The sequence below is a fragment of the Atractosteus spatula genome, chromosome 6 (assembly GCF_055471065.1).
Source record: "Atractosteus spatula isolate fAtrSpa1 chromosome 6, fAtrSpa1.hap1, whole genome shotgun sequence".
In the NCBI taxonomy this organism is placed as follows: domain Eukaryota; kingdom Metazoa; phylum Chordata; class Actinopteri; order Semionotiformes; family Lepisosteidae; genus Atractosteus; species Atractosteus spatula.
The window spans coordinates 19,640,387-19,658,426 of record NC_142711.1 but is presented as its reverse complement, the minus strand read 5'-3'; the positions used below and the strand labels follow the sequence as shown (position 1 = coordinate 19,658,426).

General features: G+C 47.6%; 2 protein-coding genes and 1 long non-coding RNA gene across 8 annotated transcripts in view; 2 read left to right on the top strand and 1 right to left on the bottom strand.

The window, feature by feature from the left end:
* slc43a3a (solute carrier family 43 member 3a) overlaps positions 1-1,953 on the top strand; it is a 38,673-nt gene extending 36,720 nt beyond the window's left edge. For all 4 annotated transcript variants that reach the window (XM_088919780.1, XM_088919778.1, XM_088919779.1 and 1 more), the window contains 2 exons: positions 182-305; positions 840-1,953. In XM_088919780.1, coding sequence (XP_088775906.1) covers positions 182-305; positions 840-950 — 235 coding nt within the window. In that variant the 3' untranslated portion in view covers positions 951-1,953. The remainder of the gene's footprint in view (positions 1-181; positions 306-839) is intronic.
* Positions 1,954-6,521, bottom strand: LOC148832621 (uncharacterized). Its single transcript, XR_016091282.1, has 2 exons — positions 6,183-6,521; positions 1,954-3,106 (listed from the first exon to the last, which is right to left on the bottom strand). It is a non-coding gene; the product is annotated as an uncharacterized LOC148832621 (long non-coding RNA).
* On the top strand, positions 6,274-17,841 carry aldh3b1 (aldehyde dehydrogenase 3 family, member B1). Of its 3 annotated transcripts, none has more exons than XM_088919776.1 (10): positions 6,274-6,544; positions 11,287-11,455; positions 11,931-12,041; positions 12,882-13,002; positions 13,336-13,421; positions 13,675-13,756; positions 14,437-14,829; positions 15,473-15,639; positions 16,838-16,937; positions 17,450-17,841. In XM_088919776.1, exons 2-10 carry the CDS (start codon positions 11,294-11,296, stop codon positions 17,647-17,649), a joined length of 1,422 nt encoding a protein of 473 aa, XP_088775902.1. In that variant the 5' UTR covers positions 6,274-6,544; positions 11,287-11,293; the 3' UTR covers positions 17,650-17,841. The 3 variants fall into 3 exon arrangements, with proteins under 3 accessions (XP_088775902.1, XP_088775903.1, XP_088775901.1); XM_088919777.1 differs by having other exon boundaries at positions 17,406-17,481; XM_088919775.1 differs by lacking the exon at positions 16,838-16,937.
* Positions 17,842-18,040: the final 199 nt, after the last annotated feature.

Genomic DNA, 18,040 nt, shown 5'->3' with positions numbered 1-18,040 from the left:
ATGTGGCATCTGAAGAAGATCTATCACTGAGTTTGCTCGAAGTCGAGAGGTATTCCCTGGTCGAGTTTCAGAGATACCTGGGCTGGCTCGCTGTCAGGAGGTCTGGAAGGGTCTGGCTGTCTGGATATGTCCAGCATCCCACATGTGGTAACTGAGTAACCTCTCACCTCTCTCTTTCCAGTTTCCCCCCGGGACATTTCGGGAAGCTCTACGGTCTGGTGATGTCACTGTCGGCGATCGTCTCTCTGTTGCAGTACCCTTGCTTTGCCCTGGTGAAGGGGTACCTTCAGGGGGACCCCCTTTATGTGAGTGGAGTAGACCACACTGACTACACTGCTCTGTACTCTACTACACTGTGCACACAGAGGGCTGTTTCCTGTGGGACGGATGGTACTAGACTACACTAGTCTGTACTACACTACAATGGCCTCCTAATAATCCCCATCTCTGAACTGGCTTCATCACTCTGCTAAACTCCACACTTGGAGGTGGTGTGTGGGGAGCAGACTGCAGCACCATCCAGGAGGGGATCCCCATTAGCTATAAAGTGCTTTGAGTAGAGTGTCCAGAAAATGTGCTATATAAGTGTCAGGAATTATTATTACTTAGCATACAGCGCTGTTTTCTCTGCGCTGGAGGGTACTAGACTACACTGCTCTGTAGTCTACTACACTGTGCTTCAGTGCACACTGTTCTGTACCATATACTACTGAACTAAACAGTACAAACAAGTACTCACTGTGCTCTTCACTGTATTGTGCAGTACTACTGCGTGTTATACCGTAATGTATAATATTTTACAGTAGCTCTTCCATTTCCTTCTCACTCTGTGGTTCCAGGTCAATGTGGCTCTGATCGGCCTGAGCATGCTGGCTTTCATTCATCCCATCAACGTGTACCTGCACTGCCGCAGAGAGGCCAGGAAGAGGAAGCAACACCAGGCAGAGTGACAAACTGCATGACACCAGTACAACCTAAAACCACCCAATGCAGTATTAAACTAACAAGGGAAAGTTGCACTGCTCACACATACACACATACGATCCTGCTGAAAGTACCAGGACAAGAGCACCATCACCCCTTTCACTCAGACACCTTTGAAACGAAGAAGAGAACTCCTGGAACCCAAGATCACACATAGATTACTCGCTCTTTCGAAACTCTTTTCCCCCTTAAGTTGTGTGTGTTGGTGTGAGATATAATTTTTTGGTGAAGAAAAACCACAGTAGAGAAATGTCAACCCTACCAGTGAGCAGCTATTTCAGGTTATTATTAGAATAGAAACAGTCAAAATAAAAAAACAAGAGACCAAGGTCCCAGCCTGTTAACCCTCCCAGCCTGACAAACGAAGCCAGGGTATCGGCCTCAACCGCACGACTGACTGACTGAGCAAGCACTTCTCTACACAAAAGGTGGTGGGAGTGTGGAACAGGCTGCCCAGCCTTGTTGTTAAAGCCAATACCCTGGTATCTTTCAACAAACAGCTGGATGAGATCTCAGGACAAGAGGTACTTCTTTACACAAAGGGTGGTGGGAGTGTGGAACAAGCTGCCCAGCCATTGTTGAAGCCGATACCCTGGCTTTGTAAAGATAGATGAGATCCGTGCCTTAATTAACAAAACAGACTGGGTGAACTGAATGGCCTTCTCTTGTTTCTAACAGTTCTTATGATTTCCTGAGCTCTTTCACCCAGTGTGATGGTGCGTCACAGCCTAGCAGCAGTCAAGAGGTGATGCCACATAACCAGACACCCCTAACTCTTTGCTCACATGCAGTGATAGGCATTTGTGTACCATTCACATATATATCTTTTATTGTTTTATTTTAACTAAAACCATTAGGGAGCCATAAGAGAATTGAATATTATGTTTTTACTATATACTGTACTATGAACTATTGCTTTACTAGTTTTGTTTTTTAAATCATGGAAATAAAGTACAATGTGAAATATTGTAACGATGCAAAACGTTTTATTTTACTGTAACAATTAGAAATTGGAACAATAAATTGCGAGAGTGCTTTGATGACTGTTAGGAAATAAAAGTTTACAGTCTTGAACACAGAGTCTAAATATACTACATACAATTTATTGATATTAAACCAAAACATAACAAACAACAAACTTCTTATGTTTAAGAGGAAACTTGTGAAATGATCTTCTGTGATATGAAAGGCTGATCATTCAGAGTTAGTAGTTTCAGAGTTTAATATGTTAACTGTAACATATTAGTTTTATCAGTCTCATATAGTTAAATCATGCTTCTGTTCTTGCAAGCGTGAATTAAACAATGAAACCTGTTGGGAATAACAGTTCAACTCTTGAGGATTATAATGAAAATAAAGAAATTTCCTACTCAAAGTTCCATTGGCAAAACATCCTAGATGAGTTCAGACTTCCCGCTGAGAAGACGGTGCTTGGCAGCTGCTTTCTCTGTGTCCCGGGAGTCTCCCAGTGCAGAAAGAAGGGAGGAGAGCAGTGCCTAACGTTTCTGCACAGCCCTGCCAGAAGTTAGCACCGCTGAACTTCAGTCTTTGAAACAGTCTGTGCACAGTTGTCTGCTGCGTGGATCTGGCTGCAAGTGAGACAGGGGGAATGGAGGCTCATCCAGGCTATAGCTTTTACTGACTATACCTGGATATTCAGGATGTCGACAAAAGGAGTCTTAATAAGGAGTGTTATTTCTACGATCAGGAGAAAATCACAGTGGGTTCATGAACACAAGATTTCATCTGTTGCAGAAAGATTATCTTGGGCAGGATTCTGCACTTTACCGACTCACTCTCTCAGTGTGGAGACTTGGAGAAACGTTGAAGTACCGACTCGGGCTGCTCGCAGTCATGTGGTTCGTAAAGTCAGAGGGCCAGCTCAGTCGGAGAGAGAAGATGAGTGAGGTAACTGATGAAATGTGTTGGGTGCTCGCTTTGAAAATACACCATCACTACATACTGGTTGACTGGCTGGGATGTTATGAGGTATTGTCCTGTTACCCAACCTGCGGGATCCCCACTGGAAGATCATCCACTGCATGATGGACAGTGACCTCTGACCCCTGTCTCGGGCAGAAGGGGGTCGCAGGCTCAATGGAGTCCAACTGCGTCACATACTCTAAGATAAGATAAGATAAGATCACTTCATTAGCCATATACAATTTCTTGTATTAGGAATTTGTCTTTTCGCATACCCCAGCTTGCTCTCCATCAGACATAGACACACAGAGAGAAGCTGGGGGTCAGAGCGCAGGGTCAGCTATTGTACAGCGCCCCTGGAGCAGCTGGGGTTAAGGGCCTTGCTCAGGGGTCCAACGGAGTAGGATTCCTCTGCCGGCCACAGGATTTGAACCGGCAACCTTCTGGCCACCAGCACAAATCCTCAGCCACAGTGCCACCGCTCTTAGGGTGTTCTTTCTTCTCAAACAGTCCTCTACTGAGCCGCATCCCTCTGCTTTTACACATAGCCCTGAGTGGCCTGGTCATGGCAACAGAAAGATGATTAGACATCATTAATCATGCGTCATTCCAAGTGTGATAATACGCCTGGCCGCTACAATATCAATCTGCTTCTTCACCCTTATGCCTGCAGACACCCTCGTCTTGGAAATGCTCTTCTCGCCAGCTTATGTAGTTTTAACTTTATTTTCCATTACTGGCCTGTTGCGATCTTTTATACTTACAAAAAATAATCATCTATCAGAAATAAACGTAGTATACTGTATATCTCTATATTTATCGTTTGTCTGATCTGGCACAATTCTCCTTTGTTTGACTCTTCTGCATTGAGAATGAAACAGCTCCTTCCCTCATATACCACAGTGGCAGTTGTCCTACAGTATGTTCAGTTGTTATATATGAGTGTACCAGGGCAGCCATTCAGGCTCTACATCAGACTTCTGAGTCAGAGCCAACATGGCTGAAGGACACCAGTTTCTCTCTTGGGGGGGGGGGCTGTCTTCTCTGCCCTCATGTTTCTGAACTGCTATAATTGCAGTAATGTTATAGTAAGTAATGCCTTCACACAGTACTTGATGTATTGAAATTCCCACTTGTGACTGGATTATTTTAGATAAAAATACCACGCACAGACAACCTACTGAACAAGCTGCAAACAGACCGAGCCGAGATGCTGGTTTGCTACAGTCTTAAACAACTGCAGCCATAAAGTACTTCTGACCCCCAGGACCACGAGAGAAGAAAATAGTTTTCAACAAATTAACTAAAACTAATTGAAGTGGGGGAAATGATTCTTTGGACGCAGGAATATAGAAGATCTTCTTATGTACGAAGCAAAACTCTTGCAAAGGCAGTTTAACCGGCTTTCAGCCCCCCTAGGCTGCTGTCAGACGCATTACTGCCCCGAACACATTCTCCAGACTGACAGATCTCCAGCACGCTGGAGCTGCTGCAGAGCTCAAGATTTCTGCTAGTTCTGCACTTCACCTCTCTAGCTGAATCTCTGCACACACCTGAATTAGGAGGTCAGACTTGCGTCAAGCGGCTCTGGCCTGACCTCTGACCTTCTCTGGCTAATCCGTGTCCACCCAGAAACACCTGCACCCTGCTATCTCACAGCCTGGGTCTCCCAGTACTATCTCACTCTTTCCCAGGCACAGGACTGAACTCCCTGCTTAGATAGATAGATACTTTATTGATCCCGTGAGGGAAATTGCAGAAGTCAACCCTCAGAGATCCCTGCCTCCTGCATTACCTTATGTTAAAGGAGCAATGGCTCTACTTGATAACACCAATAACTCTCCTGCACCAGCGGCCCCACCTGGGAGACACACAGCCCCCTCCTGCACCCCACCTGGGAGACACACAGCCCCCTCCTGCACCAGCGGCCCCACCTACAGACACACAGCCCCCTCCTGCACCAGCGGCTCCACTGCAGAGATTTGTTAACTCCCTGCTCTTTCAAAGTGTCCTGGGTCTGTAATGACTAGCAGTCAGGACCCTGGGGTCAACATGTGAAAGACACCATCTACTACACACCCCTATAGTCTCCTTGCCTGGGGACAGTACTGGCTGCTTGCTCCAGCTCTTTGGAACTTACACTCTTCATAATAACACAGGCATGTCTGAAAAAATGTCAGGAATTCAGACTTGGACAGCTGAAGCTCTTTGTTAGAGCTGACTCGGGCTCTACCAACAAGTAGAGCCCGAGTGCTGTCTGTGCTGTTGCTGTAAGTAAATGGCTCTGTGTTTTGTTACCGTATCTGTATACAGAGCCAGCCCTAGTTTTTGGGGGCCCCTTCAGATCATGGTTTTCACAAACACTATTATCAGCTCCCAACACAACAGTATTTTACTACTTAGAACCATTAAATAAATGAATGATATAACTAGAACACTTTTATTAACCAGCTTTAAAGAACATGTAATAACTTATAAACAAGAACATAAGGAACACATTTTAAAAAGAAGCATTAATAACAATAAAAAGTAATGATACAAAACAACAAAATAAAGTAATGATAAACAGGCTCTGTGTTACTTCAAAGGTATAGCTTTAAAAGTACAGCACTGAAACCTCTGTAGAAAGGAACTACAGAAATAAATGCTAAATGAGATCTCACAATGACCCCGTGTACAGGAGAAACCGCGAGGAAAACAAAGCGGTTTAATGGCGATTCCGTACACTCGCTCAACAGTCTTTGTTTTGTACGGCTGCTTTCACGCTTTCGTTCGATTTTTAGCCAGGCGAGCCACATGGCATTTGTACAATTGCAGGGGGGAATTTCCCCCATGAAACTTCTGGTAGAAACAATTTATATGTCTAGTTTGAAAATGTGTTACCGTTCTACATTTCGCTAGTTACATGGATCTGACTCGAAACCAAATGAAATGCAAACGATTCTGCAGACTCAAAACCAAATCAAATACAAATCATTATGCATACTGTGCATTATTGCAATGGCTTGATTTGGCGCACCTCTGTTTTGAGATTCGCTTCTCCCGCGCTTCAGAAACACGAAGTGCTCGGTTATGATTTGGTCTTCTTTTCTGTTTTGACCGGGCTTCCGTTAGGGTGATCCCCAGCAGCAACAGAAAGAAAAAATGTTTTCGCTCACATTGGAACAGATTGAAATAAATCTGTTGTGTTGCACATTGAGGGGGAGGCGCCCTATACCCAGGGCCGGCCTTGTCGGTAAAGATCCTGTGGCAAAAAGACCAGAAGGGCCGCTTACCTGCAGAAACAGTAAGAGCCCAGGCCCTGGCGTCCCCTCTCTGTCCACTCGCAGCGCTAGAGAGACACCCGGAAACCCCGGCGCCGTGTCTCGCTCTTCCTGCTGAGCCAGGGCTGGGCTACTGGCTGGGGCGTCAGCGCTGGCTCACGGCTGCTCGGTGGGGCTGGAGTCCGGGAGAGCGGGGTGCGGGTTTCTCGGTGTTTCCGCGGGCAGCTCGGCGAGGAGTCCCGCTTACCGCACGCCGGCGGCATCGCCGCCAGACAGCCAGGTCTGGTTCGGGTCCGAGGTCTCCATAGCAACGCCGAGCAGTGCACCTGCCGAAGTTCTGCCCGAGCGTTACTGAAGCGGAGGAGCGCTAACAGGTTAGTTTGCCAAAACAGTACCGTGATTACGTGTTGTTTGTAAGTGTATCTATGTATTTAAACAATTTGGTTCCTATTTTACAGTTTTTAAGTTCAAGCCGGACGGTAAATAAAGTGAAGTCCCACCTCTGCCTGCGTACTTTTACAACGTCCACAGCTTGCTGAGTGTTTGAGATGTGCCCAGACTTGAAGTCATGCGGCAGATGCGCTCCGTGAATGTGGCAATACTTAGGGAGAAGTACTGGATTTCACTGTGTTGCAACAGCAGCCGGACCGCCCGCACAGACAGTGCTTTTGTTCCCAGTGCAGCAGCTCAGCTCAGGCGGCTCTGGGTTGGCTGTTGGCTGTTGCCTTAGTTTGCGCCGGAAGCACCAGAGCCGTGACGATCGGTTGAAAGAGAGACAGAGGAGCGCAGTGCAGTTAGGATACACAATAATAATAATAATAATAATAATAATAATAACTTACACATAGACGGCGCTTTTCTGGATACTCCACTCAAAGCTCTGTGGTCCTAAGCTGTCCTGGTTGTCTGGTGACCTTCCTCCCTGCGCTCCGGCACTCTGTGTGTGCGTCTCCTATCCTGACTGGAGAATCTCATCCAGACTTTTCTTAAAAGAAGCTGAGGTGTTAGCTTTAAAAAACATGGCTGCACAATTTGTTCCATACTCCCACTACCCTTTGTGTAAAGAAGTGCCTTCTACCCTTGATTCCGGTCGAGAGGGAACGCTGGCGCGTTTGGCTGCCGCTCCTCTCACCAGTTTTTCATTTTTATCTACTTATTTATGGTTTTTTTTCCTTTTTCTTCTCGATGACACTGATTTCTAATTTATCTATTTTCATCCGCTTCACGTTAACCGTTCCACGCTACAAATTCACAACTGTGACTTCCACTTGCATCGTGAACTTGCTCAACTGAAGACCTTCACCACTTGCTACCGCCTTCTCTGGATTTCCTTCCCGTCTCGATTCATCGATCATGTCTCTGAGGTGCACTGCACTGCAACTTCTTCAACTAAAACAAAGCTACTACCTGGTGAAAGACACATTCGATTACTGCCGTTTTACTGGGATTTTACGACCGAGTCGCTATATCCATTGCAGCACAGGACGCCGTTTTTTTTTTTCGTTCGTCTGCCAGCGGAGTCTCTATCCCTGCCTTTCGGCACACGTCTGTAAGTCCATCACGTACCGGCGCCGACCTCAGAAATCTCCTCTCACTACCACACCTGGAGCGCACTCCGCTTCCCTCTGAATCCCCGAGACTGGCCAGATCAGCGCTACTCAACAGCCGCTCCATTAACAGCAAGGCTCTTCTCTTATGTGACTATCAATGAAAAAAAACTGGACCTTCTGTGCTTAACCGAAACCTGGCACAAACAAAACGATGGACTCCTGTTCAACCAACTAGTTCCTCCTGGATATGGTTTGTTTGACCTTCCGCGTCTTTCAGGCAGAGGCGGGGGCATCACTGTTATTTACAACCTTTTCTTCAGTCTTATTACTATACCTCCTCCCTCTTCTTTTGAGTGTCTTGTTTTAAATGTTTCTATCCCCCAATCTACTATTATTGCCACAGTTTAGAGACCACCCAAACCCAGTGGAGTCTTCTTAGGTGAGTTTGCTGATTTTCTCTCATTCTTATGCCTTAAGTTTAAAAGGATCGTTATTCTAGGAGACTTTAATATACACATCGATTCAACCTCTTCCAGTCTGGCTAAAGACTTCCTTTCTCTATTGGGATGCTTTGATCTTACTCAGTTTGTCTGTACCCCTACACGTAACAAAGGACACACCCTAGATTTAATTATTGCAAATGCCTCCTGTGTCTCCCACTGCTCTCCCCTTGATCTAGGCCTCTCTGAGCACTTAGCTATTCTTTTCAATCTGGAATTACCTGTTTCTAACACCTCCTCCCCACGCTCTGTAAAATTCCACAACTGGCGATCAATTGATCACCCAAGGTTTGCAAATTCTGCTCTGTCCTCCTTATCCTGTTTCTCTTCCTCTGACCCTCTAGAGGACAAAATACAGTTACTTGACAGTGCTCTTTTATCTACCCTCGACACCTTTGCTCCCTTAAAAACTCGAACCATCTCCTTCTCTCGCCCTGCCCCCTGGTACAACGACCATCTGCGATCCATGAAGGCAGCCTCTCGCAAACTTGAGCGTAGGTGGCGTCTTTCCGGCCTACATGTACATTATCAGGCTTGGAGAGATTACTTCTCTGAATATCAGGTTACTATAGAGTCTGCTAGATCCACCTGCTTCTCTCACATCATTGAAAATCACCAAAACAACCCCAGACATCTTTTCTCCACCATCAACAGACTGCTCAAGCCAAACTGCCCCACCACATTACCTGCCTCATCACAGCTGTGCAACACATTCTTAGATTTCTTTAGTTCTAAGATTGACAACATCCGGCATCACATTCTCTCCACTACGGATATCATTTCCATACCTCCTCCCTCCTCATCCAACTTCTCTGGTTCCCTTCTCTCCAGCTTCTCTCTTCTTGACTCAGCATCCCTCAACAAACTAGTTACACGCATGAAACCCACCACATCTATTTTAGATCCCATTCCTACCACTTTATTCCAGTCCTGTTTCTCTTCTCTCTGTCCCATTGTCCTCAATATTATACATGAATCCATGAGCACTGGCGTTGTACCAACGGTCCTCAAAACTGCTGCCATTACCCCCGTGCCAAAAAAGCCTAACATGGCTCTTGACAATCTTAACAACTTTCGCCCCATCTCCAACTTACCCTTTCTCTCTAAAATTCTAGAACGTGCTGTCACACTTCAGTGACATGACCACCTCGCGACAAACAACCTTTTCGAACCCCTCCAATCTGGCTTCCGTCAACTTCACAGCACAGAAACCGCCCTAGTCAAAGTCACCAACGATCTTCTAATAGCTTCTGATTCTGGTTCTCTTTCCATACTCATCCTTCTTGATCTCAGTGTTGCCTTTGACACTGTTGACCATGACATCTTACTTTCTCGTCTCGAGACTGTGTTTGGAGTCTCTGACACTGCCCTCAAATGGTTTAAATCTTACCTCACTGATCGCTGTCACTTTGTCTCTCTCAATGGGTACAGGTCTGAAATTGGTCTTGTTAAGTCTGGTGTTCCTCAGGGCTCAATGCTGGGCCCCTTGCTCTTCAGCATTTACATGTTCCCACTTGGTCAGCTTTTAAGATCACATGGCCTCAGCTTTCATTTTTATGCTGACGATACTCAAATACACATCCATACCAAACCCGACACTGATGTGGCTGTCTCTATTCTATCTAATTGCATTTCTGACATAAAAATTTGGATGACTCAAAACTTCCTTCATCTTAACTGCGACAAGACTGAAGTCATGCTTATTGGCACCCCCCATCAACTTCGTAAAGCCAGTCCTGTAACCCTGTCTGTAGATGGCTCTGTACTTGAACTTCAATCAAAATTGAAAAACCTTGGGGTTCTATTTGATTCTGGCTTAACATTCGACCCACATGTGCAGCATATTGTCAAAACATGTTTTTTCACCTCGGAAATATCACCACACTACGCCCTATCATATGCTATCATTAACTGTGGCTGAAAAGCTGATCAACACATTTGTATTCTCTCGAATTGACTACTGTAATGCTCTACTCGCTGGGGTATCTAAATCTACATTGAACAAACTGCAGTATGTCCAAAATTCAGCAGCCAGAATCCTGACCAGGTCTAGTGCAAGTGTTCACATTACTCCTATCCTGGAGTCCTTGCACTGGCTTCCGGTCAAATTCCGTGTAGACTTTAAAATCCTCATGCTCACCTATAAGGCTCTGCATGGCTTGGCACCTCAGTACCTGTCTGAACTATTATCGCCCTACTCCCCACCTCGCAACCTCCGCTCTTCAAATTCTGCCCTCCTTACTGTCCCCCAAGCCCGTCTACATTGTATGGGTGACAGGGCCTTCTCCTGTTATGCCCCCAAGCTCTGGAACTCTTTGCCCAAGGATATCAGAGAGTCACCTTCTCTAAACTCCTTCAAATCCAGACTCAAAACCCTCTTCTTCAGAAGAGCCTTTACTGAACTGGTTCCACTCTTCACCCCTCTGCTCTTCTTAGTACCACCTTCCACGGTCTCCTCTATTGGAATTGTTGTATTGTTGTATTGTATATTGTAATTGTGTCTTAATTGTGTATTCTTCTTATTTATTGTTATTGTCATCCTGTAAAGCGCTTTGAGAAGCCACCTTTAAAGGCGCTATATAAAATAAAGTTTATTATTATCATTATATTACCCTTAATTGTACATGCCAGAGTACAGGACCAGAACAAATTATCTGGCAGGGCTGGGTGGGATTGTGCTGTAATGAGGGATGGGAGGCAGTGAGGTGCGTTTTTGAGAACTGCAGTGTAAATTGTTTGCCATTTGATGTTTCTTGGTTCTATGATGATGAACATGTACTGTATTAACCCCTCTCTCTCAGTGCAGTGTTAATGTACTGTAGTGTCCAGTCAGTGTGTCTGGACTGTATTAACCCCTCTCTCTCAGTGCAGTGTTAATGTCCTGTAGTGCCCAGTCAGTGTGTCTGGACTGTATTAACCCCTCTCTCTCAGTGCAGTGTTAATGTCCTGTAGTGTCCAGTCAGTGTGTCTGGACTGTATTAACCCCTCTCTCTCAGTGCAGTGTTAATGTACTGGAGTGTCCAGTCAGTGTGTCTGGACTGTATTAACCCCTCTCTCTCTGGCCAGGGTGATCATGGACAGTCATCGGGAAGTGTTAGAACGATTGCGTTCCTCGTTCCTGTCGGGGAAGACTCGCCCGGAAGAGTTCCGGCTGTCTCAGCTGATGGCCTTGGTCCAGCTCATTACTGATAATGAGAAGGCCATCCTGGAGGCCCTGCACCAGGACCTCAGCAAGGTAGTGGACACTGTGGCCGGCCGGAACGTCAGTCTCGGAAGTGAATTGACAAAGATCGTGCAGTTTTATGTCATTTACAGCACACATAGGATCAGTCACTGCAGGGCACTTCGATGATTATGAAAAGCTGTGATGATGAAAAGGGGTTCAGCCATTTTTCTATACCGAAATGGGAAGTTCTGAAAGTTTTTTTAAATGTCAGAACTTAGACATTGAACTGTTCCCATAATCCTTCTGAGAGATTGTTTACTTGCCTATTAGTGTAAGGTGATGTAATCATTTAGAAAAAGGTACTGTATGTATTGTCTGGACTGTATTAACCCCTCTCTCTCAGTGCAGTGTTAATGTCCTGTAGTGTCCAGTCAGTGTGTCTGTACTGTATTAACCCCTCTCTCTCAGTGCAGTGTTAATGTCCTGTAGTGTCCAGTCAGTGTGTCTGTAGTATATTAATTCTCGTCAATCTTTCTGTCTCCAGCCCATGTTTGAGGCCGTGCTGTCAGAGTTAGACATGGTTCTGAATGAAGCGAACTACACAATCAATAACTTTAGAGCCTGGATGCAGCCAGAGTACGTGGATAAGAACCTGGTGAGCTGAGACGATTCTCTTTGTTGTGTACAGTCCAGCAGGAGTGAGTATCTCTGGAGTAGACGCACAGGTGTACAGCTCCAGTCCCTGAGGACCAGAGTCCAGCAGGAGTGAGTATCTCTGTAGTAGACACACAGGTGCACAGCTCCAGTCCCTGAGGAGCAGAGTCCAGCAGGAGTGAGTATCTCTGGAGTAGACACAGAGGTGCACAACTCCAGTCCCTGAGCTCCAGAGTCCAGCAGGAGTGAGTATCTCTGTAGTAGACACACAGGTGCACAGCTCCAGTCCCTGAGGAGCAGAGTCCAGCAGGAGTGAGTATCTCTGGAGTAGACACAGAGGTGCACAACTCCAGTCCCTGAGCTCCAGAGTCCAGCAGGAGTGAGTATTTCTGGAGTAGAAATACAGGCACACAGCTTCAGTCCCTGAGGACCAGAGTCCAGCAGGAGTGAGTATATCTGGAGTAGACAAACAAGTCCCCAGGTCCGTGAGTCCAACAGGTTTTTAAAAATCTTTTATATCAAGGATATGAAGTAAGGGTTTTGGAGGCTAAGCTTGTTATTGACTTAATTGGACCAATGTGTTTTTCCCAGCTTTTCAGGTATGATTCTGTGCAGAAACCAAGCCCTGCAGGCCCCGTGTAAGCTGTCTTCACCAGCTGCAGAATCAGGCCCTGCAGAGAGGGCTCCTGTGGTGTCTAGTTTTAGACCATCAGAGCTGTGTGACCTGTATCTGCTGTGGCGCCCCCTGGTGTTTCCAGCTGGAACCAGACGCTGTGGGTTCCTGTCTGTCTTCATACTGCTTTAACTCCTGCACCACCCCCCCTTTCTTTTCTCGTTTCAGGCCACCAAGTTCGACGATTGTTTCATTCGCAAGGAGCCCCTCGGGGTGGTTCTGATCATCGGGGCCTGGAATTACCCCCTCCAGCTCATTCTGTTGCCCCTGGTGTCTGCCATTGCTGCAGGTATGGTGCCTCAGGAGCTCCCCCTAGTGTCTGTGCTGCACGCGTGCATGAGACTGGGGCCTTCATCATTATCGCCACCATCTCTTCATAACTAATATCACTATCTTCAACTTCACCCTTATTAGCAGTTTCATTGTCGTTGTTGTGATCTTCATCACCATCTTCATTGTCATCATCAACATTACTGATATCACCATCATCATCATTAATCACTTGATCATTATTAGAAGAATAATATTGTGCACTGTAGTTCCCCAGATGGAGTCAAGGGGGCGCACTTGGACACTATATAATTGTCATCATCACCAAGATGAGTTCATTTTATTCTCTCAGGGAACTGTGCTGTCCTCAAGCCCTCAGAAGTCAGTCAAGCTACCGAGAAACTTCTGGCTGATCTCATCCCTAAATATCTGGATCAGGTACCTTGTGTAGTTGTGTAGTCTGGGTCTGTCTGTCTTTCTCAGTCCTGTTTGTGTGGTTTGAGTTCTGTCTGTCTGTGTGGCCGGGGTCCTGGCTGTCTTGTCTCTGTGTGGCCGGGGTCCTGGCTGTGTCTGCGTATCAGTGTGTGTCTCTGTCTGTCTGAGTTTGTGTTTGGTCCCTGTTTGTCACCTCTCTCACATTTCGGCAGCTCCACCAGATGGCGCAGTTGAGCTGAGTGTGTTTTCCTGACAGGACTGCTATGCCGTGGTGTGTGGAGGAGCAGAGGAGACTAAGACCTTGCTGGAGAACAGATTCAACCACATCTTCTATACAGGTGAACCTCCCCTGAGCCTGGCAGCAGGCTGTTGTCTGCTGTCATGAATAACTGGGCATTTTGGAAGATCACTGCCCCTCTTCCATGCCAGCAGCTCTGTCACCCTGCAGCTCCCAGCTGGCAGCCCCCTGGAGCTCAGCAGGAGAGAGCCTGGTCAGTACCTGGAGGGGAGACTCCTGGGAAAGCTAAGGCTGCTGCTGGAAGAGGTGTTAGTGGGGCCAGTAGGGGGCGCTCACCCTACAGTCTATGTGGGTCCTAATACCACAGTATAGTGATAAGGACACTATACTGCAAAAAGGTGCCATCTTTCAGATGATACATAAAACTGTGGTCCTGACTCCCTGTGGTCAGTAAAAATCCCAGGGTGTTTGTAGAAAAGAGTAGGGATGTTACCCCGGTGTCCTGACCAAATTTTCCCCTGGTCTTTACTCATCATGGCCTCCTAATAATCCCCATCTCTGAACTGGCTTCATCACTCTGCTCTCCTCCCCACTGAGAGCTGGTGTGTGTGAGCAGACTGGACCATCATCCAGGTGGTCCTGCACACTGGTGGTGGAGGGGATCCCCATTACCTGTAAAGGGGTGGTGGAGGGGATCCCCATTACCTGTAAAGCGCTCTGAGTGGAGTGAGCAGAACAGCGCTGTACAGGTGTCAGGATTATTATTCCTACGTCTCTCAGGGTCCCAGGCGGTGGCCAGGCTGATCCTGCAGGCGGCCTCAGAGCACCTCACCCCTGTCACGCTGGAGCTGGGCGGGAAGAGCCCCTGTCTGATCTTCGGCCAGGTGGACGTCCCCGCGGCCGCCAAGCGCCTGGCCTGGGCCAAGTTCTTCAACGCTGGGCAGAGCTGCGTGGCTCCCGATTACGTCCTCTGCACCCCGCAGATGAAGGACGCCCTCCTGCCGGCCCTCCGGAAAGCCCTGGAGCTGTTCTACAGCCCACAGCCGCAGGACTCCCAGGATTACGGGCGGATCGTGACGGACAGACACTGGACCAGACTGACCCGGCTGCTGAGGCAGAGCCAGGGCAAGGTGGAGATCGGAGGGGGCAGCCAGCAGGAGGAGAGGTACATAGGTAAGAGATGGGAGGAGAGGGAGAGAGGTCAGAGACGGGAGGAGAGGGAGAGAGGTCAGAGACGGGAGGAGAGGAAGAGAGGTCAGAGACGGGAGGAGAGGGAGAGAGGTAAGAGATGGGAGGAGAGGGAGAGAGGTCAGAGATGGGAGGAGAGGGAGACAGGAGTAGAGGTACAGAGGTAAGAGACGGGAGGAGAGGGAGAGAGGTAGGAGACGGGAGGAGAGGGAGAGAGGTAGGAGACGGGAGTAGAGGTACAGAGGTAAGAGACGGGAGGAGAGGGAGAGAGGTAAGAGACGGGAGGAGAGGGAGAGAGGTAAGAGACAGGAGGAGAGGTAGAGAGGTCAGAGGCGGGAGGAGAGGTAGAGAGGTCAGAGGCGGGAGGAGAGGTAGAGAGGTCAGAGGCAGGAGGAGAGGTACAGAGGTAAGAGGGGGGAGGAGAGGTACAGAGGTGAGGTACATAGGTAAGACACGGGAGGAGAGGGAGAGAGGTGAGAGATGGGAGGAGAGGGAGAGAGGTGAGAGACGGGATGTCTCTCTAACCTATTTCTCTCCTGTGGGTACAGGAGAGGGAGAGTGGATTTTCTGTGTGGATTGCCTTACCAGCCTTGCATGATGTGTTAAAGTCACTCCCATCCCTCTCCAGCCCCCACAGTGGTTGTTGATGTGAAGGAGACGGATCCCCTGATGGAAGAGGAGATATTTGGCCCCATCTTGCCTATCCTCACTGTCGACACTCTGGAAGAAGGCATTTCCTTCATCAATCGCAGAGAGGCACCCCTGGCTCTCTATGTCTTCTCTGATGACAATAAGGTTAGAGACAGTAGTGAACACATTAACACTGTACTCTATTACAATACTGTATTACAGTGTTACACTGTATTAACACTGCACTGAGAGAGAGGGGTTAATACAGTCCAGACACACTGACCGGACACTACAGGACATTAACACTGCACTGAGAGAGAGGGGTTAATACAGTCCAGACACACTGACTGGACACTACAGGACATTAACACTGCACTGAGAGAGAGGGGTTAATACAGTCCAGACACACTGACTGGACACTACAGTACATTAACACTGCACTGAGAGAGAGGGGTTAATACAGTCCAGACACACTGACTGGACACTACAGGACATTAACATTGCCCTGAGAGAGAGGGGTTAATACAGTCCAGACACACTGACTGGACACTCCAGGACATTAACACTGCCCTGAGAGAGAGGGGTTAATACAGTCCAGACACACTGACCGGACACTCCAGGACATTAACACTGCCCTGAGAGAGAGGGGTTAATACAGTCCAGACACACTGACTGGACACTCCAGGACATTAACACTGCACAGAGAGAGAGGGGTTAATACAGTCCAGACACACTGACTGGACACTACAGGACATATACTGTCTGTGCGGAGTTTGTATGTTGTATATTTTTCCTTGTATTTGCATGCATTTCAACTGGGTGCTCTGGTTTTCTCCCAAAGTCGAAAAACATGACAATAGGTTAACTGGCATCTGGGAAAACTGGCAGTAGTGTGAGTGTGTGTGTGTCTGACTGTGTCTATGTGTGCCCCGTGATGGACTGGCATCCTGTCCGGGGTGTAACTCTGCCCTGTGATCTTCTGTGTCAGGCCTAGGCTCCTGCACAGTAAACTGGTATAGCTCAGAGTGCTTCCTGTGGGCAGCACCATGGTGAAGTAGTCAATGGTCACAGTGCAGTGCTCACTGGTCAGGCCTGGTCTGTGGACCAGAGGGTTCAGGGTTCAAATCCTGGGTAGTATACAGCTTCTGCATCAGTAATCTTAGTCCTAGGTAGCTCAGCTCAAACACCCAGCTGTACGATCAGGACTCTAGGCTGCCTATTTTTCTCAATTGGCACAAATGGTGAAGTAGACAAGTCAAAAATGTCTTTCTTGCTCGTACATTAAATATTTCTGTTACTGCTATTGTTACAGTTCTAGCTGTTTATATAATTGCTTTGAATCTTCTGTCCCCTCTTCTCTAAGGTGGTTAATACAGTGCTGGAGCATACCACTAGTGGGGGGTTCTGCTCCAACGATGGTATGGTCCATATGTCCCTACCTAGCCTGCCCTTCGGTGGAATCGGTAAGCCTGCTTCTGCATTCGCCTCTCTTTCTCAGGGGAGGTTAGACACGCTCCCCAGTGTGCAGATCCATTGCAGGTTTCGGCTGCTGTCCACTTCTAAATCAACTGTACTGAAAACATGCATGAAAAGTTAAAAGATCTGTTCATGTAAATTCAAGAAATAGGCTTGAAATATCTGTGCTGTATTAACCCCTCTCTCTCAGTGCAGTGTTAATGTCCTGTAGTGTCCAGTCAGTGTGTCTGGACTGTATTAACCCCTCTCTCTCAGTGCAGTGTTAATGTCCTGTAGTGTCCAGTCAGTGTGTCTGGACTGTATTAACCCCTCTCTCTCAGTGCAGTGTTAATGTACTGGAGTGTCCAGTCAGTGTGTCTGGACTGTATTAACCCCTCTCTCTCAGTGCAGTGTTAATGTCCTGTAGTGTCCAGTCAGTGTGTCTGTACTGTATTAACCCCTCTCTCTCTGTGCAGTGTGCAGTGTGCAGTACTATAGCAGTCCTCTCCCTGTGTGTTAGGCTCCAGTGGGATGGGCCGGTATCATGGCCGCTGGGGGTTCGAGACCTTCTCCCACAACCGGGGCTGCATGCTGCGGGGCTGGGGGCTGGAGAGGATCAACACTCTGCGGTACCCCCCCTACACCGCGGAGCGGCTGGGCTGGCTGCGCTGGGCCACCACGGTCAAGAAGAAGAGCTCGTGGGGGTGCGCCCTCATGTGAGGCTCCTGCAGAAACGCCGGCGCGGCCCGTCTCTGGGGCCCAGGCCTCCTGCCGCCTGCGCCAGCACTGTGATCATTACTGCCTGAACCCGCTGTCCTGCAGGTGCATTTTTATCATTGCTGTCTTGTTGTTTTTACACTTAGCTGAAATCATTCCTTAATGCCAGCTGTGAATACACAACATTGCCAACAAGAGATGTGTCTGTGTGTGTAAATAGTCTCCAATAAGAGTCTGTACTCCAGGTGTGTGTATATATACAGAGTCTCCAATAAGAGTCTGTACTCCAGGTGTGTGTGTATATATATACAGAGTCTCCAATAAGAGTCTGTACTCCAGGTGTGTGTATATATACAGAGTCTCCAATAAGAGTCTGTACTCCAGGTGTGTGTGT